Source organism: Trachurus japonicus, chromosome 23 (genome assembly GCF_045865225.1).
Source record: "Trachurus japonicus isolate A0001 chromosome 23, Traja_1.0".
Lineage (NCBI taxonomy): Eukaryota > Metazoa > Chordata > Actinopteri > Carangiformes > Carangidae > Trachurus > Trachurus japonicus.
The window spans coordinates 23975998-23997061 of NC_140929.1; the positions used below are offsets into that span (position 1 = coordinate 23975998).

Below are 21064 nucleotides of genomic sequence, written 5' to 3' on the forward strand. Positions count from 1 at the left end.
ACAGAAGGGTCTCACTAAGGGAGGAACACAAGCTCAGACATGTCCAGGTTGAACCTAAAGTGATATGTGAGGAAGCTGGATTTGAATGTCTGACCGTGTCCTCCCTCTGGTCTCCTCTAAGGGGTGCTCTGGAGGCCTACCAGCAGTCGGTGAGGGCACGCCAGGGGAAGGAGTTCGCCCCCATCTATCCCATCATGCTCCAGCTGTTACAGAAAGCCACCAGCAGCTTACAGGAGGGCAGAGCCTGAGGATGTGACGTGACACTACAAGACTGAAGCAGCTTCAACTCAACATTTCTACTCTTTTGATTTAATTTAAAGGGATTTTGTTATGTGGGGATGTTTGATATTGAAGTTAATGGGTTTTTTTTGTTTGAGCTGAATATCACATTTTGAAGGATCTGAGCTGTAGTTCATCATCACCTTGATTAATGTTATTCAGCTCATTAGGTACAATGTAAGACTGAATCATGGTTTTGTTTTTTTTCTCACTCCACAAACAGCTGTAAAGATGTAACTGTGTTCTATCTAATGTACACGAATGACTCTGGAGAAATGAAATGGGGAAATATTACCATGACTTTTATTTGTACACGACTTCATTAGAAGTCTGGATCTCACACACTCACACAAACAGTATGACAGCAGGTATACACAGGTGGATTCAGATGGGCCACTTCCACTGGTTGGGGGGGGGCTCCTCCACCAGCGGCTCCCACGGTTTCCACTCAGACATCTTCCTGGACAGAGCCAGCTCGCACTCGGCCTGCAACACACAAAGCACAACACAGCGTTAACAACACCTCTGTACACTTGTTTCATTATCACACACCCAAAAGCAGAGTCAGGGAGTGTTACACAGACACACACACCTGTCTGTCTCTTATTCCATCCATAAACAAACTCATTAGGTTTTATGTGGACTAACACTGAAGCATTCATTTATTGCAGTTTATGCAATATGTCTGTGAGGTTGCCAGGCAACTTCACAATAATAAGACTCCTGCTCCTTGCTGCTGTTTATCAAATACCCTCGCCTATCAACACAACTTGTAAGTTTTATATTAATGTCTAAACAAAACAAACGAGCTGCGGCGTGTTGACTACTTTATCCAGTCACACGCTCATTGTTTTGTTGTTGTATATTTTAAAGGACAATTCAATTCGGAGGCTGTATTTTCCTAACATTTTAGGTCTAAAAGGAGGAATCTGAATTTTGGGTGAACTATTCTTTTAACTGAAAATCTTCAAATTGCACTCATTATCTACTCGCCCTCATGTGGACTAAGGGCTGGGAGAAGTTTCAGAGTCCTCCGTGGCTTCTCTGAGTTACAGTCAATACAAGATGGACATTACATACGAGCAGCATGGAGGTATTTGGATGTTTTTTGGTGTGTCTTTTTGTTACGAAGAAAAGTGGTATCCATTTGCAACCATCATATGCGCGAGACCCAAGTTGACGCTCGGTGTGTTCACGTGCAGTCGGAAGCTCCCGTTTGTGTCATAAACACAGGAATATCAACTCTTGACTTGCTTCAAGTAAATAAACTTCTCGGTGCATGTTTGAGTTGCCATCTGACGCCGTCTGTGGCTTTGAGGGATGTACACAGCATAACTTCAATCTGCTCCCATTCATCGCTGCCGTGGCGATGCGGGGACAGACACAACTACTGCAAAACAGGAGCAACTAAACTGAAAATCTTAAGATTCCTTCTTTTAGACCTAAAATGTTAGGAAAATACAGCCCTGAGTTGAATTTGCCCGGAATTGTCCTTTAAGAGGAGTCAAGAGTTCAAACATAAATGAGACCAGAAAATAAACATTAAACCTATTTTTTATGCAACACCACACACACACAGTCTGTCCTGACTGAGCAGCGACTGCACCAGACTGAAACACTCAGTTCATGATGCGCCTCATTAAAGCGCCGACAGCACCGGGGGAAATTGAACATAACAGCTACCTACCTGGAAAATGACTTCTTCAATTTGACCGCAGTTTATTTTCTTCTCCAGCTTCTCCACATCGGGCTCCTGTGAAGACAAAGACATGTTAACGGCTCATCTTCCATCCTCTGTTCACACACAACAATGCAAACACAAATCACAGCCGGTTAACTGACCGATTTGACGTGGTTGAAGCGCTCGCTGACCAGCTGCTCCGTGTACTTCCTGTAGGCGGCGTCCTGCGGCATGGTCTGCACCGACGCCAGGATCTTAGAGTAGAGGACCCTCAGACGCTGAGAGGGAGAGCAGAGTTGTGTTGTTAATAACGGTCAACCGAGCTGAGCTCTGCACAGAGAGACAAAGTTTGGTGGCGGCTTCTCACCTCATGTGGATTGTGGGACACAGCCAGGCCGACCAGGCCGGTCGTCTGGAAAAGAGCAGCAGGAAAGACACTTGTTAGGTCTGAGTCACTTCAGCTCCTACTCACCTTTTCACTTCATCATCCTCAAACTCCCTTCTGTGCAACACTGAATGTGCTCAGACAACGTTAACATGCAAAACAAGGCTGCAGATGGAGGGATGACAAGATCTTCATCTGAATGTAAAGACAAACATGATTTAACCAACAATAAACTGAAAACATCCTCCTGTTAACTACTATAGCTAGAACAGTAACCCATATCCAATTCAATCAAATTAACCCTTTAAAACAAGTGTGCTTAATCACACTTGTGGGTAGCAGCATTACAATGCTGAATGAGAAAACTGTATCCAGGCCTCAGGCCACTATTACAATCGCCAGTATTCAACGCAATGTACTATAAGCCACCTACTAGTCCAGTCATTTTAAGCCAAAAAAGGGGTCAACGTTGAACAAATTGCAACAGAAGCAAACTCAACTGATTTTGTATCCTCAACATGTCCTGAGTGAGGGAAAAAAGCCCCGAAGAATCCCATTAGGGGAAAGTTTCGAAAAAGACCCAAATATATCCCGTTCATACGCCTACATTTGACAAAGAATGCCAGCCGATATAAAACATAGAATAAAATAAAATAATACAAATACAGAATTGACCAAACATGTGTCAGTGTTGTACTGTGCAAGGTGTTACAAGCACCTGTCCAAGGTGCATGTAACACCTTGGACAGCACAACACTGACACAGAAGGGCTAGGGTAAATGTAACTAATGACATGACCAAAGCTGCACTGGTGTTAAGATCAATATGATGGTAATGTTGCAGACATGTTAACATTCACACCTTCATTACTATTAATGCTCAGTTTGACCTGCTATGCTTGTTATGAAAACCTCTATGTCAGAATTCATCACACTGGTGAGGATTTGACTGTGAGAATGGATTCAGGACAACCGCAGTGAAGTTAGTTTTAAGTTGGATATCTGACAGACATTCGCTCCTTCTCAATACATTAAAAATTCATAGAAAATATTACATGTGTTTAAATGCAATAAAAACAGGTGTGTGCCATAGAGGAGGCTTAGCTCTACCATCCTGTGTTGATTTTGAGTCAACCGGTCACATGAATTTTTTATATATTTTATTTCAAAATCAACACAGGACAGAAGATCTAATCCTCCTCTATGACACACACCTGTTGTTATTGCATTTTAACACATAAATAAATGTAAATATGAACATTATAGCTCAATAACTCCCAGGTCATGTGACCTGTTTACTCAAAATCAACACAGGATGGTAGGGCTAAGCCTCCTCTATGACACACACCTGTTTTTATTGCATTTTGAACACATCTTATATTTTCTATGAATTTTTAATGTATTGAGAAGGAGCGAATGTCTGTCAAATATCCAACTTAAAACTAACTTCACTGCGGTTTCAGGACAAACCAGCTCACGGCTCAAACTCAGTCATACGTGTAAGAACATAATAATAATACATTTTTAATTAGGCGTCTTTCTGGACACTCAAGAACACCGTACATTGGTTAAAACAGCACAACACAAACAAGACTAACAATGGGGGGTAAACAAAATACTAATGATGTTTTTCGCCAAGAACCTCCAGTCCAGACTCCATGACACCGGCAAGCCAGTGATCGTGGTTCATATCAAGACCTACTGAACAACCTCTAAAGTCACCACCATAGGAGCAGCACCAGTGTTATACTACTGTGCACTGAGGCTGCAAGTGTGACTGACAACTGCTAAACGTCTCAAGCGCCAGTTAACCTGCGTTCGTCCTTTTTAACCTTCTCTTGAAACGGACAGTCATATTACTGTTACTATTTATTTGACGTAGCTGTTAGTTTGTCATATGTTAACTGAAGGGCTGTAATTACTGCTAATATTCATGGGATAACGTTACAACATCCATTTATATTGTAAACTGACCCACTCGTGCCCTGCTTTCCAATCAGTAAGTAAGAAATTAGTAGGGAGGTTAAGCAACGTTTGACTTCAAGTCATGATGCAAAGGTCCCCTACGGCATGGAAGTACCTTAGGGTCATACAAATAAATCTATCCAAAGACATAAGTGAGATCACACTTTGTATCCGAAATAAACACGTTTTTAAAATGCCTTTTTTTAACAGAGAAAACGCATGCTAAAATCACATTCTATTTAGAATGTCCACTATGAACTACAATGACTTCAGCTCCTGGATGTTATCTACAGCTTATTTGTAACATGACTGCAATATTTCAGGATTGTTTCTCAGTTTGAATGATGAACAGGGATCTAATGCCTCTCAATCTGTAGACGTGGACTGACATAGGAAGCCTAAAGTCCAGTCATGACATTCCATTATGGCTAATTTGAAGTAAGAAATAGAGATACTGTAACATCATGAGATTGATAAGATGAGCATTAACAAGCATTCACAAAAGTAAAAATCTACCAAAATAATGAAGCTTACCAGTTTCTCAGCATTACTCTGAGAGAGGATCTTAGCCAGCTATACTGTGCAGGTGAAATAAGTCAGTCCTAATCATATGCTTTATGTGAGAGCTGCAAACCTAAACTTCCCTATATGTACATAAAAGCTGAACATTGCTTATTAAGGGCGCTCTACACTAACATTTGTTAGTTTACTTTAGGAGCACAATGTAAAATGATTTCAGTATCAGGTTATATAAGCCTTAAATAATGTAGAGGGTCCAATGTGACCCATTTTTACATTTGAGAACAGTAAAAACATTTTTCCTTTGACTTTAAGTTGACTTCTAATATGACCCAGAATGGGTCATACATGTAAATTCAACTTTTTTAAATCAACACACACAAGCAGTAACTAGTTATAGATAGGCCTATATTTTGACCAACACAATTGGCTAATTGGTCTTTCCTGACACTACTGTGATAGAATTACATCTTATTATTTAACTAGGCTACTTGTAGGCTATAGGCCTATTTGTTGCACTCCGTCTGATATTCAACAAATCAGTATCAGTATAGTTTTAATAATGTTTTTACATTAATAAAACCCAATATCCTGTCACACAAGCAGCTCCATGTTGTCTCAGAGGCTGTACTGTAGATCACATCCAGGAGCTGAAGGCATCAGGGGATCTGCCTGAGTTTATATGGACATTCTAAATGGAATGTGCTTTTAGCATGCGTTTTCTCAATTGTAAAAATACATTTTAAAAAAGTGTTTATTTCGGATACAAAGTGTGATCTCACTTGTGTCTTTGGATATATTTATTTGTATGACCCTAATGTACTTCCATGCCAAAGGGGACCTTTGCATCATGACTTGAAGTCAAAGGCCTATTTTTGGGCTTAACCTACCGCTTTATACGCAAGGAACCGTAAGGTTCTACAAAATATGCTACACAACTAGTGTTCTCACTAGCTAAAACTGTCTCATCACCCTACAGACACGGTCACAGCACCACTGTCCCCTCTGAGCCTCCGACTACACGAACCAGTCGCTCTGCACTAACCGAGCTGAGTTAGCATAACAGCTAACAGCTAACCGGCTCGACGCAGCGTCTCGGACACACTGCATGCTGCTGGAGTAAAACAGCCACGCTAATCCACATCAACTATAAAACAATGTCAGTGGGACTAATACGAGCCCGACGGGTCCACAATGGTTCACTTCATTCAGACATTTATACAAAGACGTGACCTCTACTCGTACCTTTTTCAGCAGCCCAGCCATTCCTCCCAGCGGAAATAACGTTAGTGCAGCCTGCAACTTCCGGCGAATAAATATGACGTCAGGGCCTCGCTCTCTTTTTTTTGGGGGGGGGCGTTTTCATGTCAACGTAGATATCAGCCACAGATTTATCTCATTCTTTTCAGATGGAAAGTTGAACACGAATATTATACTTAAATGACTAAAAGAAAATATATATTTATTTTTACTGATAATGCATTTCTGTTAACACCAAGCCTGCTCAGCTGTTCTTTTCTGGAAAATTTAAATCTAACCACTTGGTTTCTCATAAATGTGAATGATTTGTTTTTACTTGTCACCAGAATCAAATTATACATTCATCAAATTACTACTCTCCATATGTACAATCTTCTGTTTGTATCTTTCCATAAATACAGGGCAGTAACAATATAAGATATGTGATGACTGTATTGATAAGCCTGTATAAACCATAGAGCTGGAGGTTTTAGTAATAACAGACATTATTGAGCTCAATAAAAAAAACATTTGCGGAAGGATTAATGTTTCTATTTTCCCGTCAGATCACTTGTTCAAACTGTCTCCCCCTGCTGTTCTGTTAGTGAGCAGTAACATGGGAGTCATTTTGTATTTACTTTTCATTTTACCTCTTGTAAACTGAACTAAGACTATTCAGACCCAGAAACAGCTGGTGTAGCCCACTCATGTCCCGTGCAGACACCTGTCATGGTTGGTGGCTGAAGAACTGAGACCAGGGAGAGGTTGTAAAGGTTTAATGACATCAAACCAGAGCAATGCCAGCTATATGCATATGACCAGTATTATCAGTTTTTAAAACATCTATTTAAAATGTTTGGTGGAAAAAAAGACATCTATCTACAGTACAGTAAAAAAATTCAAAGTATAAAAATATATTACAAATCTCAAATATTTACAAAGACAGCTTCTCTCTACACATGTCTAACTGTCTACTGTTACAGCTCTGTCAGTTAGTTCTCAATCTACAACAAGCAACAAGTTGCTCTATCGCGTCCTCAGTAAACTCAGCACCTAATGAGAAAACACTTGGAGGCCTTAGACAGCCACGACAAACAAGTCACTACACTCCCAGCATCCTCTGGAAGAGGGAGGAGGGGGGAGAAGAGAAGGTGGAAGATGGAGACATAGAGACGAGGAGGAGGCGTCCTCCGTCTCAGGGTCTGATTAGCAGGAAGTGACAGTGGAGCCTCTCCGGAGGTGTTAGAAGAACATCCTGTTGGAGAAAGTAGGGTGAGATAATTCATCAGTGTCCCAATCTGTCAGGCTTTACGGTGCTGAAGACGAGCTCTCTTCTCTCTCTCACACACACGCACACACACTCAAACAGGCACATAACATACACACCTGTAGATGTTACATACAGCCATATAACATACACACCTGTAGATGTTACATACAGACACATAACATACACACCTGTAGATGTTACATACAGACACATAACATACACACCTGTAGATGTTACACACAGGCACATAACATACACACCTGTAGATGTTACACACAGGCACATAACATACACACCTGTAGATGTTACATACAGCCACATAACATACACACCTGTAGATGTTACATAGGCTGTCTTTACACTGCAGGCCTTGATGCCCAATTCCGATTTGTTGCCTATATCCGATTTTTTTGACTGTCTATTTGCATGTTCTATCAGAAGTGACCCATATCTGATAATCTGCATTTACACCTGCTGTGCCTGCATGAAACAACACGCTGGAAATAAACTAGTGATTTCAGGAGATTGTCACATTAATAATATAATAATATTTTTAAACGTAGGTGAGTCTGGTGTTCAGAGTTTATATCCAACACGTCACTTACAAAGTGAACGTTAGAAAATAAAGTTAGTGAAGTGGCTGCGTGGAGCGGAGCTGCTGTGAGATGAGCAGCTGACAGTGACGGTGACAGTTGTGCCACCGTTCGATCCTCCGTCGCTCACGCAGTGAGGACGGGACAGCCTCACACATTTGTATACAATGTTTGTTTTTCCTCTCTTGATTTCTTATCGGCTCAGTTCAGTTTTTGCTGGTAGGAAAACATGAAATCTGGTGTTTATCTCTCGCGCTCTCTTTTTTCCACACTCCCTCGCTTGCCCTCGTATCGATCCGCATAGAAATGAATGTTACTGTAGGTCTATATGAAAACAAGAACTAGTGAGGGGGGAAAAACAGACGCGCAGACACCACAAAAATGACACTGTAACGCCTGTGACAGTGATTACAGCTGGCCACGGTAGTCCCGGTCAGCCCCACATGTCAATCACGGGCTACAGAGGTTCAGCGAGACGCGTAAGCACGTGAATGAATATTATCATTGATGACGTATGACACGCATTGCCAGGAAAGATCCGATCTGTCTGTTTAGACTGCAGACGCATTGGCAGATATCCAATTTGTATCTGATTTATTTCCACATATAACGGCGGCCTGAATCTGATCTGACAATATCCGATTCAATGCGCATTTGTCCCGTTTACATATTCATGTTACAGATCCGATCTGAGCCACTTGAGAGGAAAAAATCGGAATTGGGCCACTTGAACCGTGCAGTGTAAACACAGCCATAGAGCCACATAACACACACCTGTAGATGTTACATACAGGCACATAACATACACACCTGTAGATGTTACATACAGCCACATAACATACACACCTGTAGATGTTACATACAGCCACATAACATACACACCTGTAGATGTTGGGGTCGAGGAGTACAGCTGTGTCTGTGGGCAGCTTTGACAGATGGACCACCTTGGTCTTCTGCTGCGGTCTGTCGCTCTCATTCACCCACACGTCTGGCAGTCTGTCACACACAGAGAGGTTTCAGGTACACAACTACAACTTACCACAAACAGTGGGAAGCTGCAGGTTTAACAGATTACAGTGAATCCCTAGGGATCTTAAACAACTGATCCAATCTCCAATTGCAGGTAAATGCTCATCACTGCAAGTCCTCTCAGATTTTTCGGGGTGATCAAATCAAAATAAAGCAGATTCATTTCAGATAAACCACTCAGAGAAACCACATCCTGCAAGGCTGGGTGGTGAGGTCAGGTGGGCGGGGCTTGGTGACTGCGTTGTTGTGACATCACAAGGTCCTGACAGCTGGCTTTAATGGTGCGTTCCAGGCAGGCTTTTTAACCCGTAAGTCACGACTTCAAGTCACCAGTTACGAGTTTGTAGCGTTCCAGGCAAGTTACGAGTTACGAACTGGGAACTGGGAGTAGATCGATCTAGTACGAGTTCACAGGTGGGAAGTTACGAGTTTGACTGTACGTTCTAACTGGTAACCATAGGAACAGGTCGGAAAAATACGAGTTACGGGTTGCCTGGAACGCACCATAAGGCTCAGTTTCTGATTACAGACTGTGCATTTCTCTGTGGACTGAAGCTTTGAGACTTTTGCAGTGTAACAGATCTGCTTTATAATCACACTGCACATGGACATCTACCTTTGGCGCTTTAATATAAATGTCTACCTATATACAACATGGGACCTTTAACTGCAACTCCACTTGCAGAGAGACTTGCAGCTCCAGAGGTTTATCACGCACCATCTCAAATATGCTTTCAATACTGAAACTGTTGTGGGGCTCTAAGTGGGTCAGTCACTGTTTGCTCTGCTGCAGCATCAGAAGCTGCTCCGTGACAGTTGAGCCTCAGTTACACACTGCTGCAGACTCAAGAGACGCTAACGTCTTGTGTTGCTGTTGTGTTGGCAGCAGCTGTACAACATCATCAATTGGTGAGGATCGACTCCACAACCAAACACTGACGGCTTTCAGGGGTGTAAAAATTGTGTTGCTTGTGATACTTATTTGTGTTTCTAAGAAGCGGATGTTTCATGTTAACTTTGAGTGCGAATGCATTTAGTTAACACTGCTGAAAGAGAAGAGCAGGTCTTACATGTCCTCGGGTGTCCAGTGCAACAGGACCTTGACTTTCCCAGAATCCTCTCTCCTCCTGGCTATTACCTGAAAAAACACACACCAAATTTAGGTCAGCTCTGAAAAACACACAAATGTGGTGATTGAGGTCCTGATCAACCAGACAGCTGTTACAACACACATTTGAAATGTCCAAATCCCATACTTTTTCCAGACTTCTCGGTAAAATAATTCAAATAATTTGAGTAAATAGATGTGCAATGTGCATAATATAAAAAAGCATGTAATTAATCATTTGTTTTCATTATTCTGAATGTGAATGCCATTATGTAACCAAATCACTTCCAGGAGATTGTAGCTAGGTACATTAGAGCATACAAAATAATTAACCCAAATAACTTCAGATAAAACCAAACCCAGATAAGTATTAAGATAAATATATTTCCAAAAGGGCTAGACCAGCTTGCCAAATTATTTACAGGAGGAACAATGGAGTCATTTGAGAGTTTGAAGAGTAAATATTCATTCCAACAATCCCATTTCTTTCAATTCCTACAAATCTGATTAAGAATATGCAAACCTCTAGCTCATCCTTCTTGGAAAACCTACTTATTCAACCTCTACCAAAAAGATTTATTTCCTGTATGTATGAAGCCTTTGTTGTCCAAGTATCCTCTTCTGTCTGACATTCCAAATCAATTTGCCACTGCCTTCATATGTGGTCTGTGGAATAGTTTGAGTTTACATCAATCCTAAGAAACACATTAACCATTCTGAGCTGTAATAATGGCAGAGAGAGACAATTAAAAATATTACACAGACTTCACTATACACCTCTGATGAGAGGCAGGCTTGGTTTCAGTTCCTCTAACTGTAATAAATGTGACAGAGAAATTGGTACCTATGCACATACGTATAATATGTTTTGGAAATGCTCGAAGATACAAATGTTTTGGAATGAGGTAAAGAATGAACTGGACGCTTTGATTGGACATAACTTGGACCTATCACCTCTTCAGTGTGTTCTGGCAGTCAAGGTTTCGAGCGCAAGGAACAATATCGGAATACTCTTGTATATGGCAAGAAAATCTATTCTTAAGCTCTGGTACAAGGAGGTAATGAGTATAGTCCCTTTGGAAAAATTGACCCTCTGGACTGAGCTTCAATATCCCTCACTGAGTGACATAACATGGATGACTCTGGTGGTGTGTTTATGTGTTTATGTATGTATGTTTGTAAGCTGTGTTACTCGCTTTGTTATATTTATTCATAATTGTTGAGTAGCTCATGCTACAGGAAAAATGCATGGTTCTGTGGAAATGATATGTAAAGGATAATATGTGGTCTGCTTGAACCTTAATAAAAAGAGAGAGAAAAAAAAGAAAAATATATTTCCATACATAGTTTCCAGACCTAAAAATGTATAAAATCAAATTCCATACTTTTCCATACTTTCCATACTTGCGTAGGAACCCTGACTGGCAGTGAATGGATGAGTCAAGACTGTTTAAACTCTAACAACTACCGTAAACATTGTAACTGTACAAAGTCAGGCTTGATGGACGATGTGGTAACTTTATGATGTATTTTAGAGAATTTGTGTGTGTGTGTATATGTGTGCCCACCGTGCTGTGGAAGACCACACTGTGTCCATTGCCCAGGCTCTCGATGTGTGTTGCCAGGTTGAGGCAGATGGCTCGATGACGGATGGCGTCCATGGTCTGAGCATCGAAGAAGTCATGAGGTCGGGCTGCAGGTAAAAAAAAAAAAAAAGGAGAAATAAAGTTTCAGTGCCAAATTATGTTATACTGTGTGTGTGTGTGTGTGTGTGTGTGTGTGTGTGTGTGTGTGTGTGTGTGTGTGTGTGTGTGTCATTCATACGGAGTGAGCGTCTGTGCTTGTTCTTGAGTTTCCTCCTCTTGTTGAGTCCAGCCTTGGACGGGGACTCCTCCTTCACTTTGCCCTGATTGGACACTTTGGATGAACTCTGAGAGCTGAAGTGAGTGGGGACGTGGCGGGCCAGCCCCCCCTGAGACGCAAACGTGGCGTTGCAGCCCCCCACCACACACTGGGGAACACAAATGATTGACGGTGTCAGTTATCAGAGGTTAGGCGATCAGAGGTGGACGGTGTAACAGGTGTGTGTGTGTTGTTACCTTGAATGGTTTGTCTCCACTGTGGGTCAGCATGTGTCTCTGCAGCCAGCTCTGACTGGTTGATGGTGTGTTGTACACTTTGCAGCCCTTCCATAGACACACAAACACCTGTGTGGCACACACACACACACACACACACACACACACACACACACACACACACACACACACACACAGTCAGTGCACAGAAGGATGTGTGGTACATCAGTCATAAAAATAAAATAAAAAACACTTGAGGTGTATGAGGGGAGCCTTGTCCTGCCTCTGATTGGCTCACCCTGATATTCTCACTCTTTACACCGAGACCTAACTATCAGAGGTGAAGCAGGGACACGTCTTGGCCAAGGAGAGAGATTTTTAAAATTCCTGGATCTTAACCAAAACCTAAAATAACCTCCACCACTCCACCATGTTTAATTTGTTCAAAGTTATAAAGACCAGTGGCCTGTGGTCTGGAGATCTCCTCCTACCTGTTTCACAACAAAAACTGGGAAACACATGTGGGAATAGATCAGAAGTCTAGGTACTTTCACAGGAGGAGCTGTTCTCTACTCAAGTCCTTTAAACACTAACAGCAAAGAACACCTGTCAGACCAGCCCACGTGTTTTTATGAGTGGAGAGGGGGGAGCTGGGAAACACAAAACAGACACAACAGCAACAATATCAAACTGAATGATAAAAAAAGACCGGGATTCAAAGTGATAAAAAAAAAAAACGACATAAAATATTGTGGCCTGAACACACAGCAGCAGTTCTCTTCAAGGATTAGATGTTAGATATTGTTGTTTGATGGGAATATTAATGTTATAACTGAAATGAGGAGTTATCTGCTGCACTCATGCTGCTACAGTTAGATCACTCTGCACATCTAATATATTTATATCCATTTTATCTGTAAAGCAGCGATTCACAGCAGAAGTTTTCTCAAGGCACTTTTCAATTAGAGGAGGTCTGGACCTTCTCTTAGGGATATTAATATTTACAGACCCAACTACCCACTAAGAGCAGCCCTCTGTGACAGTGGCGAGGAAAAGCTTCCTTTTAAGAGACGGAAAGCACAAAAAAGGGCTGAGGGTGGAGCGGCCATCTGCCTCCACCAAGTGTTCCCTAAGTCCACGTTAACCCCACCCTAACCCCACAAGACACGCCGGCGTCACAGATGAGGAATGACTGGAAAACAGAGCTGATATTCTGAGACACCGACCCCTCCTCGCTGTCCGTCCACATGTGTGGCTCTGATGTGCTCGGCCAGGTCTGGGCTGCTGGGGAACTGCAGCTGGCAGTGGTCCCAGCAGCACGTGTAGCTCAGAGACTTCCCCCCCGCCGGCGCCGAGCCGCCGCCAGACACTGCGCCCCCGCTGTGGCCGTTGAGCATGGCCGGCGTGGAGCGGCCGCTGGACGCCGTGCTCTCCATGTCCATCAGGGTGCTGCCGATACTGGAGGACACACACACACACAGCACAAAGAGAAAAGAAGACATCAGATATTAGACAATGTTAGAACATGGAGAAAAGGAGCACCGTGTGGTGCAGTGGGTTGAGCAGCCGCTCAATATGCAGAGGCTGCAGTCAGCCACGGTTCAAATCCCGCATTGGGCGGCCCTTTACTGCATGTCATTCGCCATTTACTGTCTCTCTCAATGGTAGTATCAAATAAAGGCAAAAAAAATATGCTTTAAAGGGATAGTTCAACAAATTGGCCCATTGCCATAATCCCTATAGTCATAGCAGTAGGTTTGTTACCTTTAATTGTCAGTGCAAGCTATTTTTAGAACGGCGGAGCAGAGTTACGCTACGGAGGCTAATGGGATTTCTTGGTTTCCCTCATCAAACTCATCAAATACACAATCCAACAACTCCAAAACGCTCTGGTGGACAAGTTGTGACCTGCACATTCACCACGCTATGAGATAATAACAGAACGTTATGAGACAGAGTTGTTTTAGAGGTAAATTCAGCTGATGTGCGTTCCCATCTGGGGCAGTTTTTCCATCAAACAGTCTCTGCATTTGCCTAGAAAACAACTCCGTCTTGTAACGTTCTGTTATTATCTCATAGCGTGGTGAATGTGCAGGTCACAACTTCCACCAGAGCGTTGTGGAGTTGTTGGATTGTGTATTTGATGAGTTTGATGAGGGAAATCAAGAAATCCCATGAGCCTCCGTAGCGTAGCTTGGAGCAGCTCACGGCTTTGCTCCGCCGTTCTAAAAAATATCTTGCACGGACAATTAAAGGTAACAAACCTACTCCTAAAACTATAGGGATTATGGCAATGGGCCAATTTGCCAAAATGTTGAACTATCGCTTTAAAAAAGAAAATGAAGATATAAATAATTTAACAAGTGACTGAATAAATAAAACATATTCTTATCAAGAATAAAAGAAAACAGTCAAAGCAAACAGGTGCCAAGGAGCTGCTGTAACACTGCAGGTGGTAACTGACCGTTCCTACATCCACCTCTGCACTGCACTGACACGTCAGACACCTCAACACCAGCTTTACAACCCACAGCTCTTAGTTCCACAATAAAAGTAGTAGACCAGTGGAAGCTGAGCTGTTTCCACAGGAGAGTGTAAACGGTCTCATAGCTACTAATCACATCCAGTGTCATTAGAGCTGAACAGGATCCAGGCCGACTTTCACACTCTCTGAGGAGACTGAGGTGAAAACACTGCTCAACATCTGTCTGCAAGCTTCATCTGAACACTGGTAGCACTGATGGACAAGACACATTTAAGGATCCATGTATGATAGAGCTGCAGCAGGTGTGTGTGTGTGTGTGTGTGTGTCACATGACCATCTGCTCTGATCATTGTCCATACTGGTTCTCTGTGGGAGCCAAGCTTACACTGCCTACGAGCGGACTTGACACCTCTGAAACACACACACACATGCACGTTTACTGTACATTACACACACACACGCACGCTCTGTCTCCGCCAGTGTCCAGCTGCCACTATGTGGAAACAACAGTGACTGTGTGGTCTTCCAGCTGCCACAACAGCAGGATTAGCCAAAGTCCAGTGGCAGCCAAACAGGGCCGACCGAGGCCGTCTCATGTTGCTCCGGAGTCTGACTCCCTCTGCTCCGCCAGCCAAAGTTAACACTTCACTGTACGCCGCCGAAAATAACATAGTGCTGATCAAAGGGCTGAGGCGAAACAGAACGTGTTGAGGTGCGTTCAATAACAAGCTAGTGTTTCAGAGAAGTTAGTGGCCATCTGTGGATTGAGGTTTGGGATCTAACACTTGCACACAGGGAGGAAACGCATAAAAACCAGAGGAAACCTGCCAATACAGCTCAACACTGACAACTGCTAGTGTGCATTTTTTTTAAATAAGATCATAAAATAAAGTGAAACCATTTGCAACTCTCAGAGGTTAAATATATATATTTTTTTTTAATCAACTGCCACCTCATCTATGGGTTTAAAGATGTTGTCAACAACTTCAAGAATGGACTTTAACATTCACAAACTAAACGGCCTCTGCATGGACGCAGTTAGGACTAAGGCCTTACCAAATGAACCACTGGGGCTCCTGTACACACTGTTTAATTTCAAGTTCACATATCCATGAGATAATTTGTAGGTAGGGATGTCACCATTATAGATTTTATTGGTACGATTATTGTCAGAGAAATAATCACAGTACCACGAATGATTATTATGCATGAATTCATTTCAAACCCTATAAATGTGTAAAATCAAATATAGTCAAAATGTAATTACATCACTAATTATATACAAAATATTTGAATTATCTATTATTATATTACCAAATGTGTGAAATATTCAAGTCATTAATTGTCATCTATACCAAATGTTTAAAGGTATAATGTAGGAATTCCCCCCATCTAGCGGTGCGGTTGCATATCGGAATGTATTCTTGATGTTGCATTCACATGAAATCGGGCAGACGTCAGACAGACAACAGACGCTGCATGTAACAGGATAAACAAGCGTCTATGTAAACAAGTGACAATATGTTGTCATGGTGACGTCGTATTGTTTATCTGACCCACGTTTTACCATCTTTCTCTCATCGAGTAAAATGACATCGGTTGGTTTGCCGACGGCCGTCTGCCTGACTGCACCTGAATGCAACACCAGTGCCTCCGTCCTTCCTCACACTACACAGTGGTGACAGTTTTAACAGGCGCTACCTGGAAAACTTTCTCCCCGAGCCGACAGCTCCGCTGAGTTTCTATGGTTACCTACGGTCACGCTGCCACTCAAAGTGAAAAATGGCGATGCAACATGGCATAAATTGACATCAACATAATTTAAAGGGACAACAAGGAGTTTCTATTTGGTTAAAAAAAGTCTCACGTTAATGTGGATGAATCTTCGCTACCCACACTTGTTAATGGGCCCATTTTCGATAAATATATCGTTCTGTCTCTATCGTTATTTTGTTATTATTAGTGGTGGTGGAAATGCTGGTCGAGCCGACCAGCGTTTCCTTCGTGGCGAGTCATGAGAATAACGCAGCCAAATCGCCGTTTATGGTCGGAACTACTACGGTATGTGAACCGGTTGTTGTGTAACTTTGTTTTCGTTCATGCGAGTTGCATTGATCGGCCTATGGTTCTGACATAACCCTTTTTGGAAAGTGACAGTATTTAGGAATTTTTACGATTAATGAATAGTGGCGTTTAATACCGTGGTTAATTGTGAAAACAAGTAATCGTGACATCCCTATTTGTAGCTTTTTGGTTACAGGCCCTAAAAGCTTCTCAGTGTAGTTTTACATCTCCTCTCTCTGGATCTCTCTGAAGTTGGTGTCAGCCAGTCAGAAGAGAGGAGGCTCTGGAGCATTTAGTTGCTGGAGATGAGAACAGTCTGGGCTGAGGGATGGCACCGACAGATGACATTTGTCGGCCTGTGTGACTGAGCTCGAGCAGACGACGCGGAGATACAAGTCATTCTGAATTGCGATGTGAATTAATTCCAGGCAGCCGTGGGTAGCAGGCAGCAGAGTGACATGTGCCCTTTTAGTCTGACTGACGACCAGACAAGCTCCTGCAGTCTGGACCATCTGTGAGGGGTTGACTGTGTGTGTGTGTGTGGGGATGACGGGCCGACATAAGGACGTAGCTGCAGTCGAGGAAAAAGAGGGAGAACCATGAACTGAGTGGACCGGAAAGACCTGATGGGACTGGGAGACAAAAATGACACCGGGTTTCCTCAACACACACCTACTCACTTGTTGTTGGTCTTAAACAAGCTTAATATTGTGTCGACACTGGTAAAGGTGATCAAAAAGGTCAAGTGTTTTGGTAGGACAAAACAATACAGATAATAATGACACCTTAGGTTGTGAGAAACTGACAATTTTTCACTTTGTTCTCAGAGACCAAGCTGTTATCAGCAGATCAATCAATAGCGGCTATAATTAGTGGTGTCTAAAATTAAGGGAATGTCAGAGGTGGAGCAGAACGAATTGAGCCCAGTTTTAGGTCTCTGTGCTGGTCTTAGTCACAAAGAAACCTGCCTCTGTTTTTCATACAAGCTCACAGTGGGTGGTAGCCTGTGACTCAACACAGCTCATATCAAAGCCGTTTGATTTCAGGCTTCGCTCGTCCTCCCCTTGTTCCAGAGAAATTAAGAAAAACCAGGCTGGTAACTTAAGTTTCATCCAGTAGCTTGTCAGTGTTTGATTTAGACTTGCAAAAACAATAAATCAACATGGAATAGGAAGAAGAAAAAAAAGCCACAGGGACAAGAGGCGGATTTCCAGCGAGCGGTGTAAGTAGGTGTGCTGCTGGCTGCCGTGGAAGGTTTCACAAGAGTGACTGATGGAGAGATGAGCTCTGGCACAAGTTCAGGATTGAACTGGCGGCGTGGCGTCACGCCGGTGTTGACTGATTCGCAGCGTGAATGTCACCCAAGCCTCGAGGGGGAAGTTCACTTTCTAATGAGGCGAGAAAAGTTCAGAAACGACGAGAAGGGTGGGGTGAGGCAGCACAGAGAGAGAACTACACTCAACCACGGCCCCGTTCACACCTCCTCATTTCTGCACTTTATTTTGAAGGATCAGATCAGGGTGATGATGACCTCGTTTGAATTTGCACAACTAATAAACTGACAAAAACCAAACTAAACTCAGTTTTCTGCTTTGTTTGTGAGTTGTTGGTGCTACACCATCAGCTCTGCATGTGATGCATTAAAAACTGTAAAATGCTTTTGCTGTGAAACATTTTTGTTCATTTTGTTCCCTATTAATACACTGTTCTGTACCAATTTGTAGGGAAACATTTAAAGCACTTTGAATGTTGTGGGCTCAGGGCCGTACGAGGAGAATTTGAGAAGTGCGATTTAAATGATTTCATCCCATTCACGTGTGTGTGTGTGTGTGTGTGTGTGTGTGAGGACGAGACAGGAAACCAACCAACCAAGCTGGTGAGAGGAAGTCTTGAAGCCACAACCTGTCTTGAACGCTGCTGAGTGATCGCGCTCCACGGACACAAAGGTGTCAGCAGGTGTCGTGTTTTTGTCCGACCGTCAGATCTTCACTTTACCGTCTCGTGTGACCACAGAGTGAATCCTGTACGTTTTTTTCCCCCTCTTAAACTAAAAGATAATTACTGGATTATCTAAAAAGTTGTTGATTTATTTTCTGTAGGTTAGGTGACTAATTGTTAGAGCCACAACCTGCACTGACTCTTCTGGTTGTGGAGCTCTCTAGATCAGAAATGCCTGTGGTGTCTGTGCCAATCTGATACCACATCATTTATCAATAAACTTATTTTCACACCCAGACATAACGTCAGTTTTCACACTAGTGTCACTTCTTCTTTCTTATCTCAACCAAAAGCCTGTCCTCTGGCCTGCTGTTACTGCAGAGAGGACATTTAAAACCTCAAATATACTGTCCTATAATGTCCTTATCAAACAAAACACTAGAGAAGTGTGAAATACAGGATCTATAATACTAGCGATATGTTGACCCACTGAGGGTTTCTTGAAAAACTTTCTGCAGCTGCTTCCTGCTGAAATATCCATGATCAGTACAGAGCGCTGGAGGACTTTTTCTAGGAAACAGCTGCAGGAAGTGTTATGTTTGTATTAAAAGCAAACTCACATGGCAAACATCTGCTTTCTAGCAAAGTACTGATTGCTGGTGTTTTTTACTCTAATTCACATAAACAGAAACACATTGAACTTGCTGAGGGCTCTGGTGAGGTTAACATGAAGGTGATGCCTGACTTGGAGCAGTGTGAGGGGATGAAGAGGAAAAGAAAGCATCATTACGAGATTATAATTTTTCTAAATTTGTTAAACAATTTTAACATTTTCCATCTATAATCCTACACTTTTCACAGCCCAGCATCACTTGGTTTGAAGGAAACCACTGTCCTGTGTAACACACATCAGCATCACCTTCACTGTAAAAACGAGGTGTATTTTAACAGACCAACTTCCATCAGGCTGATGGGCCCTGACTTCACTGTTGAAGCAGTAAAAACTAACTAAACAACCATGATAAGTGTAATAAAATAAAACAATAAAAGCCCAGCTGAGCTACATGAGCTGTGCTGCCTGTAAACAAACTGTCCTCCTCCTCTCCACCAGTGGACCCAGTGTAGGCCTCTCTCTCTACAGACCTGTCCTCTGAATCCATCCGGCTGAGCGGCTCTCCATCCGACGAGGTGAGCTCCACGCTGGCCCGTCTCTTGGTGCCGTGCTCGGCTCTCTCCGCGGTCTTTGTGCGGTCGCTGGGCAGAGAGGAGGACACGCTCTCCCCCTCTCTTTGTTCTTCCTTCAGCACCCGGGAGCCCTCTTGTGCGGAATCAATGCTACTCGCCAAACTCCCCTCAACGGGACTTTTCCCCGGTTCAGAGAGTTTCCCCGCGGGTTCCCCCTCCTCCTCCTCGTCGTCGTCGTCGTCGTCTCCCTTTTCGGCCGGAGAAGCGGTTTCTTTGTCGGCTTCAGAGACGGGAGCCGGGTCGTCCCCGTCGCGGCCACTGTTCACGTCCATTCCTGCTCTCTTCTCGTTGTTGTCGCCCGGTTCCTGTTTGGGGTCCGGCACGGCCTGTTCCTCTGTGCCGGTTTCTGCCGTTTCGCCGGTGCCGTTTTGTTCCGCCGTCGGCTGAGAGTCTTGTTCGGCCCCTTCGGTCGTTATCTGAGCCATTTTGGATCGGCTCGGGAGGATATTTCGGTGATGTTCCCGTGGAAAAGTTGCCCTCTCGCTGCCCTCTCTCCTCCACTCACTCTGCTTCAAGCTACTACACAGCGGGGGGTTCGCGTGACGTCGGGGCCCCGCATGGTCAGAGATGCTTCACAGAGCGTGATGTGTCACTCCGTACCCGTAACACGAGTGCTGCAATAACTTTGATATTATGGACTTGAGAGAACATGAACAACAGAAACTACAAAATTATTCATTCTGCTTGGACTATTTCACATAGTTTACAACGTAACACGTGATGATATCTACAATAAAAACAAATGTAAGAATCTTTTAAATCCATAGCCTACCAATTTTGCTAATGTTACAATAAATCCTGATTCAGAGAGGCAAAACTTTAAATTATAGTCAGGTTGTCAAGGTTTTCTTTCAACTATCAGAGACTGAATGAACTTACAATTAATTAGAGGGGTGAAATATATCAGATTGGGAGCTGTGTGTAAATTATATATTCAACAATTGTGTTTAAATAATGTGTTTGCCAGTAAAATGTCAGAGACACATTATCAGCACATGTAATACGTGCAATTAAAAAAAGAAAAGAAAAAAGAATTACAGAACAATTAATTAAACAAGTACCATTCAGTTTGTTTACTGTCTCCAAGCTGAGGCTACAGATCTTTACAACAGCAGCAGCCATCTTGGTTAGTAACAACGCTTCAGCCACGCTCCTCTATCAGTCATCAGTATCAAACCCGCCCATTT

General features: G+C 42.9%; 3 protein-coding genes across 3 annotated transcripts in view; 1 reads left to right on the top strand and 2 right to left on the bottom strand.

Moving 5' to 3' along the window:
* Positions 1–573, top strand: part of cog5 (component of oligomeric golgi complex 5) — a 59430-nt gene extending 58857 nt beyond the window's left edge. Inside the window, exon 22 of the mRNA XM_085769265.1 lies at positions 122–573. Coding sequence (XP_085625391.1) covers positions 122–248 — 127 coding nt within the window. The 3' untranslated portion in view covers positions 249–573. The remainder of the gene's footprint in view (positions 1–121) is intronic.
* ndufa5 (NADH:ubiquinone oxidoreductase subunit A5) lies at positions 561–6109 on the bottom strand. Its single transcript, XM_085769267.1, has 5 exons — positions 6074–6109; positions 2328–2372; positions 2122–2238; positions 1967–2032; positions 561–765 (listed from the first exon to the last, which is right to left on the bottom strand). The coding sequence occupies exons 1-5, from the start codon at positions 6092–6094 to the stop codon at positions 664–666; spliced, it is 351 nt and encodes a 116-aa protein (XP_085625393.1). The 5' UTR covers positions 6095–6109; the 3' UTR covers positions 561–663.
* A 718-nt stretch (positions 6110–6827) lies between these two features.
* aebp2 (AE binding protein 2) lies at positions 6828–20411 on the bottom strand. Its single transcript, XM_085769266.1, has 8 exons — positions 19776–20411; positions 13372–13603; positions 12167–12274; positions 11892–12078; positions 11636–11760; positions 10030–10097; positions 8813–8926; positions 6828–7322 (listed from the first exon to the last, which is right to left on the bottom strand). The coding sequence occupies exons 1-8, from the start codon at positions 20300–20302 to the stop codon at positions 7310–7312; spliced, it is 1374 nt and encodes a 457-aa protein (XP_085625392.1). The 5' UTR covers positions 20303–20411; the 3' UTR covers positions 6828–7309.
* Between the last annotated feature and the right edge of the window lie 653 nt (positions 20412–21064).

What these genes read in the sequence shown, in the direction of transcription:
- ndufa5 (XM_085769267.1), bottom strand. Translation starts at nt 6,094, where the DNA reads ATGGCTGGGCTGCTGAAAAAG. An exon ending in TGTCCCACAATCCACATGAG is followed by an intron (nt 2,239 to 2,327) that starts GTGAGAAGCCGC and finishes TCTCCCTCTCAG; the next exon opens with CGTCTGAGGGTCCTCTACTC. An exon ending in GCTTCAACCACGTCAAATCG is followed by an intron (nt 2,033 to 2,121) that starts GTCAGTTAACCG and finishes TTGTCTTCACAG; the next exon opens with GAGCCCGATGTGGAGAAGCT.
- aebp2 (XM_085769266.1), bottom strand. Translation starts at nt 20,302, where the DNA reads ATGGCTCAGATAACGACCGAAGGGGCCGAACAAGACTCTCAGCCGACG. An exon ending in CAAGCACAGACGCTCACTCC is followed by an intron (nt 11,761 to 11,891) that starts GTATGAATGACA and finishes TTTTACCTGCAG; the next exon opens with CCCGACCTCATGACTTCTTC. An exon ending in GTGTGGTCTTCCACAGCACG is followed by an intron (nt 10,098 to 11,635) that starts GTGGGCACACAT and finishes GTGTTTTTTCAG; the next exon opens with GTAATAGCCAGGAGGAGAGA.